This window comes from Corylus avellana, chromosome 7, assembly GCF_965113065.1.
Source record: "Corylus avellana chromosome 7, dhCorAvel1.hap1.2, whole genome shotgun sequence".
Lineage (NCBI taxonomy): Eukaryota > Viridiplantae > Streptophyta > Magnoliopsida > Fagales > Betulaceae > Corylus > Corylus avellana.
Window position 1 is genome coordinate 18,583,229 of NC_142496.1, and position 13,304 is coordinate 18,596,532.

At 37.0% G+C, this 13,304-nt stretch overlaps 1 protein-coding gene across 1 annotated transcript; it reads left to right on the plus strand.

The window, feature by feature from the left end:
• The first annotated feature begins 1,342 nt into the window (after positions 1-1,342).
• LOC132184310 (ubiquitin carboxyl-terminal hydrolase 18) lies at positions 1,343-11,602 on the plus strand. The gene is made up of 11 exons (XM_059597892.2): positions 1,343-1,895; positions 6,266-6,461; positions 6,577-6,665; positions 6,847-6,932; positions 7,048-7,210; positions 7,355-7,478; positions 8,155-8,312; positions 9,079-9,163; positions 9,362-9,574; positions 10,104-10,165; positions 10,555-11,602. Exons 1-11 carry the CDS (start codon positions 1,630-1,632, stop codon positions 11,318-11,320), a joined length of 2,208 nt encoding a protein of 735 aa, XP_059453875.2. The 5' UTR covers positions 1,343-1,629; the 3' UTR covers positions 11,321-11,602.
• The last annotated feature ends 1,702 nt before the right edge of the window (positions 11,603-13,304 follow it).

Here is a 13,304-nt window from a genome sequence, read left to right on the forward strand (position 1 = left end):
CCCTATCGACACCAACTTAACCGATACCCACACCTAAGTGCATCAATAGTAACAAAAAGAAATAAAAGCTTTGCCAAACAATCCCTTTATTCTCTTAGATATTAGAAGTTCCTTTTCTCTTTTGAAATGAAAAGAAAAACCTGATCCGAAGGAAGTTAACGATAATTGAATTGATTTGGGTAAAGAAGTTCCCCCATCATTTAAAATTTGCTTTACGTTAAAAAGACAAAAATTGAAACTCATCGGTTCCCAACTCATAACACAATCATGATGATTTCCTTTTACCCGGGAGTCTGGGACCCAACTTCCATCATCCATGTCCCATTCAACGGTTGAGATTTAACAATACCAACCGTTATTATTTTCTATCAACTCTATACTTATTACCTCAACATTTGTTATTTTTATTTATATTTACAGGTTATAATTGTTGACATGGCAACATCTTAACTATTGAATTATAAACAAATAATTGAAATTTGAAAAACTTTACTGAGTAAAATATGTTAGAAATTTGAGTAATGTTACTTTGGCTTTTCTTTTGTTTTTTGTTTTTGTTTTTGTTTTTATTTTTAGTCACAGACATAAAAAGCTATTTGAAATAGGTCACTTTAAGGTGTGATAAATAGTAAGAGTGCGTTTGGCACTGTGATTTCATAAACAAAAAATGCGATCTTAAACAAAATCCCAAAAAATAGTTTAGTTGAGATTGCATTTTTAAAAAATCTACGTTTTTCAAATCTTAGATAACTATGTGTTTTTTTTAAAAAAATTCAAAGTTTTAAAGGATAAAACTATGATTTTAAAGGACAAACTGTGATTTTACATTTTGAAATCACAAACTTAAATAGATTCTAATACTACTTGTCACATACTTGTTATCATACTTGTTTGACATCGACTGATGTGATATATTTTAAGTGGCTTTTCATGTTAGTCATTAAAAAAAAAATCACTTAAAACACGTCATATCAACATAAAAAATAATGTATAAAGAATAACGTTACTCTATAATCTTTTTTTTTTTTAAAAAAAAAAAAACGTTATTTAGTAGACTATTATAAAACTTTCATAAAACAAGTTTACTGTAATATTCTGGAAAGCCCTTGCTAATCAAAAATTAATTTTGAATACCAACTCATTAATGATTGTATAACAGTGATGTTGCAATTAGTAAATAGCATTGAAGAACCGTAATCTTGCATTAATTATCATTCCCTTCTTCTGATAGGCAGTGATGGCAACTTTTGTCACAGCACGTGAGAAGATCAAACGGCTTCCATCATCAAAGAAGACACCTACTAGCACTCTCTCTTTCCATACAAGAAAGCCTCAACAAAGGGACGGTATCACAGTACTCCAGGGAAAAGACCAAAAGCGAAGCTACTTCTCTCTCTCTCTCTCTCATATAAAACCAACTTTGGAAAGAGAAAGTGGAGAGAGAGGATAGGGCGAAGCCTATTGAGCGTAAAAGATCCTTTTTGGCTGCGTCTTCTTCTTCTTCCAAATCTCTCCTACAAAATCCATTTCACCAAGAAATTTGAAGGAAAAAATTCGAAGAATTATTCAAAGAGAGAGTGCTTGTTGTGATCGATGAAAAACCCTAGGATCGAAGAGGCATCGGCGTAGATGCTTGGCTCTGCAGTGCCTCTGGACCAGAATTGGTTCCTTCAGCTGCTTTTGACGGTTTTCGTGATTGCCGTGGGATTGCTCCATCTGGTGAAGAACACGGCCTCCAAGTACTTTGAGGTCGACGCCAATTTCGAAGCAGGAGGAGGAGAGCCTTCTCATCGCGCCCCAATGCCCGGCGTTCTCACCGACGACAACACCGTCTGCGCCAACTGCAACAATCGCGGCTCCAAGAAGTGCTCGCGCTGCAAGGCCGTTCGCTACTGGTGATTTCCTCCCCCCCACTAAATTTAATTGTTTTCTTGGGGAGCAATTATCTTTTTTTGTTTGTGATCATTGTCAGTTTTGTAAATGCATTTGGTTCTTGATTATGCCAATTTCTTTTTCTATTTCTTGTTGTGATTATGGCAATTTTGGTTGGCGATGATCATGTTGTTTCTAAATTTCAATCGTTTCTTGGTTTCTAGTGAAACACTTGAATGGTGGTGTGCGCTATTTTAGTGATTAGATTAGGCTGAGATCTTTTTTTTTTTAGATGAATAAGAAATTTTACCAAAGAGAAAACACAGTACAAACTCTCCAGATAAGCTGGAACACATGCTACGCAACATCTGCTTACAAAACACGCCACACCTATTCCTACTCTATGCAATAACCAAAACACTATTCCAGCAACCAAAGCCACTCTAATTCTCCTATTTTGAGAGAATTTTTACCTTGTAATCCCCAGCCGCAGCATTTCTCTAAATTCTCATTTTTCTTTTTGAATCTCCCTTTTAAACCCCACATACCAATTTGCATATTGTTGCCTTCATGTTATTGCTTTTCAAATATATTTTAAACCCCACATCGTAATTTCCTCCCATTCTGTACATCATTTACTAAGCACCTTTTCAAAGCCTCCCTCCATATCCTTGTACTAAATCTACATTGAAAAAACATATGATCTCTTCCCACTATACCGCTTCTGCAGAAAAACACACTATTCCAGCAACCTCTCTCCTGTAGACATTTCCCTTGAAGCTCCAATTCAGCAACCTCTCTCCTGTAGACAAACTATTGCTTACTACCAGCCACAAGATGAATGCGTGTCTGGGAATTGTAATGGGAAACCAAATTAATCTCCACCAGTTAACTTTTGGAAGCTTGGTTTGAATGGCATTCCAAGTTTCTAAGCTAGAATAGGTTCCTGTTTTAGAAATGACCCAAATAGGCTGATCTGCAGATCCTATTTTCACCATTGGCAGTTTACTTTGGATTCTAACTAGCGTATCTGATCTCGCTGCCTGTCATTTCCATTCTTTATCTTTTAAGGCACTTACCAGTTTTGCTTCCACCTTACTGCCAGCATCATACACAACCCTGTGCCTGTATTTTGTATAGAGAGTTCCATCAGGATACTGCCAATCTAACCTCAAATGGATACTTTTTCCATCTCCTACAGCAAATTTGATGAAATTCTTGGCAGTGTCACGATTTTTTAATGGCCTCATTTGATAATATGTCTTGGAGAAGTTTTTTGATTTTTATCAAAAAAGCATTGACAAGCAACATCAAACACAAAACACTCAAAACCATTTTTAGCTTTATGTCACAAAAACAAAAGGCGCCCTCTAAAAAGTATTATCAAACTAACCCAATATTTTCCTTCAACTCCAAAAGCAGTTCTGAGGAATTTTTGCTTGCCAGAAATTTCTACCCTTTAACAAGTTTTCCTTCACCCAATCCACCCATAAAGAACCAACATTAGCAAACATATTCCATTTGTGTCTCATGATGGCTGCCTTGTTCCATTCTTCAATCATTTTAAGCCTCAAACCTCCTTCCTTTTTAGGAACACAAATCACTTCCCATGCCACTTTAACTCTAGCAGTATCAGTCTATTTTCCAGACCATAGGAATCTATTGCATTTCTGTTCTATTGATCTAATGATATTTTTAGAAAGGATAAAGATTATAGACCAATAAACCTATATACTATACAATACAGATGAGAGGAGTTGTAATGTCCCTGCAAATGACAACTTTTTTGATAGCCAATAATTAATTTTAGCTGTGATTTATTCGATTAATAAAGTGCAATCTGCTGCATTAAGCTTCTTCAAGATCAAAGGGACTCCCAAATATCTAACTGGCAGTTTACCTTCTTTAACTTGCAAACAATCAGTAAGTTGCTCCTTAACCAGTTGAGGAACCCTGTACAGCAGAGTGAGCTTTTGTTTGGATTTGCACACAACCCTGACAGATCAGAAAACCCTTGAAGCACTTTTTTTTTTTTTTTTGGATAAAAGAAAACTCTTGAAGCACTTTCTTGATGGTCTTGACAGATTTTAAATTTGCAGCTGAGAATAAAAATTATCAGCAAAACATAAATGACTAAGATGAAGCTTCAAACATCTAGGATGAAAATTGAAAGATTTATCATCCATGGCAGCCTCTTCCATTAATTTCGACAACACTTCCATTGCTATCACAAAAAGATAAGGGGATAATGGATCCCCTTCTTCCTTCAAAGTACCCAATAAGAGTTCCATTTATAGCAACACTTCCATACTTATCAAAATTTATAGCAACTGTAAATCTTACATGCTAAAGGAAAGTTTTTAAATGTGTGGAGCAGGAATTATTTACATGCTAAAGATTATAGAAGTTCAATATATATACTGGTGGAACCGGGAACTATTTACATGACAAAAATAATTGATGTTTGATATATATTGTGAAAAAGCTTACAATGAGATGTACAGTCCTGAACCCCTGATTTATGGCAAGTGCTTCGGCAAATTTTCATTGTTTTTTGTCAATTTCTAATTCCAATAACTGGCATGATATTTGGTATGGAGATCAACTGTTGAAGATATCTTATCTGGATTTGTTTAGTATTGCTTGGAGCAAAGATGCGTGGGTGGCGGAAAATATGCATCTGCAAGATGGGAATCTCCATTGGACTATTATTTTTACTCAACCTGTTTAGGATTGGCAGATGGAGATGATACTTTCTTTCTTTGAGAGGCTGTATTTTGTCCAGTTAAGACATGGAGAGGAGGATAGATTAGGTTGGAGCCCTTCCAAAAAGGGTCAGTTTGAAGTCGTTCTATAAAGTGTTAACTAGTCCGGATGGTCCTTCTTTCCCATGGAGGAGTATTTGGAGAGTAAAAGCTCTTTCTAGGGTGGCGTTTTTGTGTGGACAATAGCTTTAAGGAAAATTTTGATGCTTGATAATTTGAGAAAGAGGAATATTGTGGTGGTTGAGTGGTGTTGCATGTGGAAGAAGAGGGGGGAATTGATTGACCACTTATTTGCTTCATTGTGAAGTTGCGAGAGACCTATGGAGTTATATTCTTAAATTGTTTGGTGTAGAGTAGGTTATGCGGGTCATAGATTTGATGAACAGTTGAGGTGATATGGTTTGGTGTGTTACCGTAAAGGAAGTATTGAGGCTGGTTCTGATGTGTTTAATGTGGTGTCTTTAGTGTGAGAGAAATGCTCGATACTTTGAAGATGTAGAGACATCAGTGACAGGGTTGCAGAAGACTGTGATGAACACATTACATATTTGGATACCGGCACATCATAGGTTATTTGGTTATACTTTTGCACATTTTTTGACTTTATGTTCTTTTTCTTTATCTTAGGGGTTTTCTTGTATACTCCCAGTGTACTATGGTTGCGCCCCTATGCGCCTTATTTATGATGTGACATGAATTTATTTTTAGGAAGTTTGTCTTTGAAGTTTCATCTCATGTTTAATAAAAGAACAGATGTGTAAATGGTTGTTGTCCATGTTACTATAATGATACTCCATTTTCCAACCATAGTAAACATTAGTAGGACAACCAATCCTTCAAGCCAGTGGATGATGTAGTGCCAACTAGCACTGAGTTCTGTTCAGGCAGGCAGTGTTGCACAATCTCTTGACAGATTATCTTCATGTCAAGATATTATTTCCGTGGGATTGTTACAGCATTTAAATTTGATTTAATTAGTAGTTCTGTGAACCAGAGAATTAATTTGTTAAATTAACCGTCTTTTTTGGCATGCTAGCGGATGATGTTAGCAGATTCATTTGATTCATTCTACAACATTGCTATATGATTGGTAGGCTGCATCTAAATTTGGATGATAAGAACTTCTAGATACAAGTTATAAATTTTTAGTTTTCTTATCATTTGGGTGAAAATATTTGTTCTTGGAGCAAAGGAGATTTGCTTCCTTTTCCATGTGGACTACAGTAAAATCCAAGCAACTACCTTGAGAAATACAAGCTCAGATGTACCTCTTGCTGATAATTTGTTGCATGAGGAAATAACTCTTTTGTCTATGTAACAAACAACCCTTGTCTGTTATTTTTTCCCCTTATTCTTTATTGTAGTAGTGGTATGTATTAACCTTCTGCTTTATTCTATTGTTTTTTCACTGCATTAAGTTTTTTAATGAGTTTTGTCTTTGGTCGGTGAGTTCATGCTTATGTTTTTCTTTTGTGGCATTATTTTTTATTATTATTATCTAGTTATTGTTTTACCGTTTATGGAGTTTCATCAGTAGTGGGTGACTGTGCATGCTTATGAGGTGTAGTTAGGTACAGAAAACATTATCATGCGGTAATATTAATTTTTTTTTTTACTTTTTTTTCCAGCTCGGAAAAATGTCAAGAAGCACACTGGAAATCTGGGCATAAGACAAAATGCAAGAATTTTCAGCCATCTGGGGTAAATTCAACTGCAATAGCCAACTCTGGACACACAGCTTCTGGTGTTGGGGTTAAAAGTTTTTCAGCAGTTGCACTGGTTCCCACTCGTGGAAGCTCTAAGTTTATTAAGCAGCCAAAAAAGGTAATTGTGTCTATTTTATTTTTTTCACTTTTGATTTTGTAATATAAGTGATGCTTGAACTATTTTGGTAGTTCATGCATTGAAATACCTGTAACCTGCGCTTGTATTTTTGCAGATTCTTTTCCCGTATGAGGAATTTGTGAAATATTTTAATTGGGACAAACCAGGATTTCGTCCTTGTGGACTTCTAAATTGTGGAAACAGGTTTGCATGTGTGAATATCATATTTATGCTTTGGTACAATATTATCATTTGGATGCTTAAAACATAGACATATTGCACTTGTGCAAACCCTTCTCCTCATATAAAACACACATACACACATGCATGTATATGGGGCTCAATAATGTTGATTCTCTTTTCCAAATCTTTTTTTCTTGTGCAGTTGCTTTGCCAATGTTGTTCTACAATGTCTTGCATTCACACGGCCACTTGTTGCTTACTTGTTGGAGAAAGGCCATCGGAGAGAATGTAAATTCATGACCAGACACCACCAAGCCCCCCACCCCTCCCCCCATGCGGGGGGAGGAATTATTAGTGCTTAAGCTATTTCTCACTCTTATAACTGCTGATTTTTTTGTTCCAGGCAATCGTAATGATTGGTGCTTCCTATGTGAGTTTCAAACCCATGTTGAAAGAACAAACCAAAGTTTGCAAGCCTTTTCTCCCATAAGCATTCTCTCTCGCTTACCTAATATTGGTGGTAATCTTGGTTATGGGAGGCAGGAGGATGCTCATGAGTTCATGAGGTTTGTGTTATTCACATCGAATTCATGTTATTTGTTTATTTTAGCAAGTTGTCCCCAGTCCTGTTGAATATGAACATAGTGGACTCTAATGGTATTTGATATAAGTTTAGTTCAGTTTCATGAAGTATATTGTCGTGCTTGTAGGTTTGCCATCGATACAATGCAATCTGTCTGCCTTGATGAATTTGGTGGAGAAAAAGCCGTCGATCCTAGCTCCCAAGAGACAACCCTTATCCAACATATATTTGGTGGTTACCTCCAATCTCAGGTTATGCATATTCTTAGGCTGAACTCAATGATTGAAGAAAATTCCTGTTACTTCTGCTTATAATCTAGGTGTTAGACTGTTAGAGATCAAATTGCCAGTCTTCTTCTTCTTTTTAATATGTTGAACATTTTTGGACCGCAGATGAAGAGATGATGGTGTTCTGAGCGAGCTTTGTTGTATAATCTGTAGTTGTGTCTAGTTTTTGAGCCTAACTTATCTCACTTTCTTTGGTGGCTTGCTGCTGACGTAGAAAGTAACTTGTAATACTTGTCATATTTGTCATGTACATGAATTTTCAAATTCTTTTAGTGGGGATGAAGGTTTCATAATGTCTATACTTCCATTCCTCCGTTCAACCTGATTATGTTATCACTTTTCCTTTCTTGTGTTTATTGATATTCTTTAAAATTAACATAGTCACAATTCTCACAATTTGGCCAACGATATAGCTCTAGTTACGCAAGGATAGAGTTTGATAAAATAGGGCTTTCTGAGTTACGGTTTTGATTCTAAAAATATTTTATTCTTTATTGGGCAATTAAACTCATTTGATAGTTTGCTGTGCTTGTGCAACTGTACATCTGATGACAATACCCATTCTCTTTTTCTTTTTCTTTTTTTTTTATTAGTGCCCTTTTGAGGTATTGAATTTGTTTTATTCTTAATTTTTTTCCAGGTGATATGTACAGAATGCAATAATATCTCAAATCAGTATGAAAATATGATGGATTTGACCGTGGAAATTCATGGGGATGCTGCATCATTGGAGGAATGCCTAGACCAGTTCACAGTCAAGGAATGCCTTCATGGAGAAAATATGTATAAATGTGATGGGTATGACTGCTTCTCTTTTTTGATCAGGTTCAATGAAAGAATGAAAAAAAAAACAAAAAAAAATTATAATTCTGCATACATGCTGTGTTGTTGGTTCTTGTGGGATGAATATCTGTTTTAGTGATTCTTTTCTCTCTTGACGTTAATAAGAGTTTATCGTTTTCTCTTTTGTGATCATTGTTTTGGTCATCCTTCTTTTTTTGATAAGTAATCGCAAATTCAAGGATGACCAAAACAAGGTGTCTCTCTTGTTTTGGTCATCCTCTTAAAGAAGTAAAACCAAACTTTTTATCTTTATTATTTTTATTGGAGCCCCTGTTTGGCATTATCTGGGGTTTTAAGAGTATGGTTTATTTGATGGTCGGAGAGGATGATGAAATACTTTTGGGCAGGGTGATGGTTGAGATATTCCTAATTTGGCCTTTGTGGTTGAAAAGTTTGAAGAACAAGCTACAAAAGAATGGGGGGAAGGGAAATTTATGTCTCTTGATTGAAGCAATCTCTAATTTTGAATTTCATTAACTCTTGTGTTTCTCTTGAATTTGCCTTGCATGCAAGAAAGCCTTTTTGAACATTAAAGGTTCTTTGTATGTTCTGTCATCTCATATGGAGCTAGTCATATATGGTGGTAATTAGTTTTATATGGTGGTAATTAGTTTGATATTGCTTATATTTAATTTACTGATGTTTTGCTTCTAAATTATGTGCATTGTGAGCGTCAGCATATGATCTCATGTTAGAAATTATATATTTCTGGTTTTTGCAGCTGCAATGACTATGTTGAGGCATGGAAGCAGCTAACTGTTAAAAAAGCTCCCAATATTCTTACAATTGCCTTAAAAAGATTTCAGGTCTGAGCTATACTGATTTTGCATGTTCTATTTGATATTTTTGTTAAACACTCTTAATGTGTTAAATGTGATTTCACATTTAAAAGTTTGGTATAATTTGATTTGTTTTTCTGGATCAAATTCTCCAATGTCACTCAGATTTTGGTTTGTCTTTGGGTTTTCTTTTGATTTCTCATATCTGCTGGAAAATGTTTACAGAGCGGGAGGTTTGGGAAACTGAATAAGAGAGTTACTTTTCCTGAGACTTTGAATCTTAGCCCTTACATGAGTGAAGCTGGAGATGGTACAGACTTGTACAAACTTTATGCGGTTGTAGTCCATGTGGATATGTTGAATGCATCCTATTATGGTCATTACATCTGCTATACCAAGGATTTCCGTGGAAACTGGTACAGGATTGATGATTGCAAGGTAGTTCTATCTCTCTTAGTCTTCTTCTCTTTCTTACATGTGTATCATGCATGTTTATGTGCACAGATTTACTCAATCAGACACAGTGTAAGAGTTGGTCTTCTTTATTCCTAAAACGTAAATTGAGATTACATGTTTTGTTTCCATGCTCTTGCTTGTTCAATAACAGCTAGTTTAGGAGTTGACTGTACCAGTGCCACTGACATCTGGTGTAGAACTTGTTATTTTTATACTAAAAAAGGGTTTGTATGTGATCCCATGTCTTGCGAGGCCACTGTACACATGTAATGAATCAGTAGCAAAACGATTGGTTATAAAAGATTGGATCTGCAACTTATAAGTTGTCTTGATGAAACATTGGTCCCACAGTAGAAGTCTTATAACCAACTTAGGAAACCAATTTGTGCGTCTCCCTGCAGCATTCAAGTAGGCATGGATGTCGGATGATGAAAAATGCACATGTTTTTATCTATCATAAATAATTTGCTTGAAAAGTCTCATTTCTTATATCTTCTGCAACTTTTCTCAGGTTACAAGTGCTGAATTAGAAGAGGTACTTTCTCAGGGAGCATATATGCTTTTATATTGCAGGTACTCGTGCGTTTATGTGTATGTGTGTGCCCCAATATCCACTCTCTTTTTCTTTTCTTTTCTTCTCTTATTTTATTGACATTACATTTTACGCAATTTTATATATGGGCATTTTAGTTGGGCGGCCTTGAGAGTTAAGTTTTGGGTTAAGTTGCATTGGTTGTTAATTTCTTGCATCTTCAGATTGTCCTCCTTTTCGCAATCTGCATATATGCTGACATATGTATTTATCAAAAAAATATGCTGACATACGCATGATTGAATGTGTATGTGCTTTCCCTGTAGATGCAATCATGAGTGTTTGCTTTTGAGTATGCCTCGGGGCAATTCAAATACACTATTGTTCTGATGCACACTCTAAATGATCCTGTTTGCCTTTGGATGAGCAGGATTTGTGCTAGACCATCGAGTCTTAGAACTGACGAACCTTCAGGGAAGGAGCAGCAGCAAATGATGCAAGTGAAAGTAGCAGCACCTTGCCCAAAAGAGCAAGTCGGATGCTCCACAACTGCCGAGTCTAAGAAGCACATTAACGGTTTCACCATACTAGCTGATAGTAGTCCATGCCCGAAGGTTTCTGGCTGTGAGGAAGAGTCATCCACTGGAATTAACCCTGTAGCTCCAGAAGAATGTCTTGAGGATATGGATGTGGTTAGTGTCAAGCCAAGTTCATCTGTTTCCATGGAAGTTTCCATCTGTAAGACCGAGTCATCTTCTGGAAGTAGTATTGAAGCTTTCAGAGAAGATCAAGGGGGTATAAATATGGTCAATTCTGCATCAAATTCGCTACTTTCAAATGGGTTTTCTAGCTACAAGAAAGATTCTTCTGTGGCATTTAATTCTGAGGCTGGAAGAGAAGATCTGGAAGATATGAACATATTTCTTTCTGATATGGATTCGTCTGTTTCAGTAGATAGTAAATCTGTAAGAGAAGATTCAGAAGATATGGACGTCGAGATAACACCGTCTGTTGCAGACGATATCGAAGTTTGTGGCAACGGTTACACACACCAAAAGGAAATAATGCCATGCCCAGTGGAGCATGCTCATAAGGTGGTTTCGGCTGAAATGAATAAATTGAAGCATGAACTACCTCTTTGCAATGAGGATGGAAATGGAGCTAGGAGAGTAGAAATAATGGGTGGCAATTTGTAAGAATTTAGGTCCTTTTTTTCTTTATAAGTTCATATTTTTTTCATGATCCCACCATCAAAAGGAAAAGATTGAGTTGGGAATTCTTTTTCTGGGGTTTCATTATTTGCAGAAATCTCGGATTCTATTGTACCATTTTCAGATGGGACATTTTAACTTTATCAAACTTGACAGAATTTAGGATATCGCCAAGGGGATTGTATTCCCTTGCTGAGCTAATTTTCATCTGTAAGAATATCTGTGGTACAATTAATAATATTTTTTCTAAATCTTTTGGGGCGGCTATTTTTTTTTGCAAATTAGGCTCTGTTTGGTAACAGCCTTGACCCAGACACTGTGCAGTGTCTGGGTCAAGGCTCGATTTTTGGTGAATTTTAACCCCTAATTTTGCCCATTTTGCCCCTCTCTCTTCCAAAGTTGAACCAGAACATTTTTTTGTGACTTTCCCCCGCTGAACAGAGGAAACACGCCAGCTTCTCCCCCACAGTGCCCCCTCACACGCGTCGCAGCTGCCCAAGGCTCTCCATTCCTGATTTCTCTCCCCCCCACCCCTGCGCTGTGTGGGAACAATTTCAGGAGCCCCCCCTTTCACGCGTGCCCAGCTGCCTGTGGAAAACAACAGCTGATTTCTCGCCCCCCCCCCCCCCCCCCCCCCCACCCTCTGCGCTTTGTGGGAAAAAATTTGATTCAAGGCAGAGATTTCAACAGTACCGGCTTAGGAAACCTAAGTTTATTCTCTCTCAAAATTCCAGCCTATCTTTACCTTTCTCTCTCTTTCTCCCTCTCGCGTTCAGCCCGCTTATGTGAAGCAGGCCCTCATCGAAACTCTCTCTCACCATCCTCTCCGGCAACATATCCGGTCAAAATGGTAGCCAAACCCCGGAGCTCACGCCTCACCCTCTTCCCCAGGACCTTCAGGGTCGCACCCGACCCGTCGAGGCCGTACGACCCGGATGCCGACCTCGACGCCATCGACAACAACCTCAAGTCGTCGGTACTCTCTCTCTCTGATTAATTTCTTCTAATCGAATTCTCCTTCGGCAAATCTCCAGTCAAAATGGTAGCCGTACCCCGGATCTCGGGTTTCACCCTTTTTCCCATGACATTCAGGGTCGCACCCGACCCATCTTGGCCGTACGTCACGGATGTCGACCTCGACGCCATCTACAATCACCTCAAGTCCTTGGTACTCTCTCTGTGGTTAATTTCTTCTAATCGAACCTAATCTTAAGGTTTTGTTTAGTTCGTGAGTTTAAACTTTAAACATTGAATTTATTCTCTGTTTCGTTGTTCATAAAATTTATGGTGAGAAAATATGCTGGCAGTTTGGGATATAGTTTTGATTTTGGTGTGACTAGTTTCTTCTTTGGGATTTTGTAGTTTTTTCTTTGGTACATTTTATTATTGGTTTGAGTGTGTTGCAGATTTTTTCAATGCGTTTAGGTCGATTAGTAATTCCACAAAGCGCAGAGGGTGGGGGGGGGGGGGGGGGGGGGACGAGAAATCAGCTGATTTTGCTCCTTCAGTTTTGCAAATATAAGGGGAAGAGACAATATAAGGGCATAAGTGTAACAACATATGGGCAAAAGGACAAAAACAGTAACTAGGCCTGGGTGAAGGCTGTTGCCAAACACCCCCTAAATTGTGCTCTTTTTTTTTTTTTTTTTTTTTTAAGAAAATAGGGGAAGAGATATTCGATTTAGTGACTTCTACTTCATATTGCATTTATTTATTTATGTTTTTTGTCGTTTAGTTCGGTTGAACTATGCAGCACACATCATATCCAAAGTTGACTAACAAGGCCTGGATAGAATTTGGGGCGATAAGTTTATAAGCAATACATGCATTTAGAAAGAATGAAATATTTTTATAAAATTTAACACTTTCTTTTATTTGTAAAATTTCGCTTAAAACCTTTTTATTTATTTTTTATTACTTATTAGATATAAAATGACTTATCACTTAATTCAAGAACCTAAAATAATGA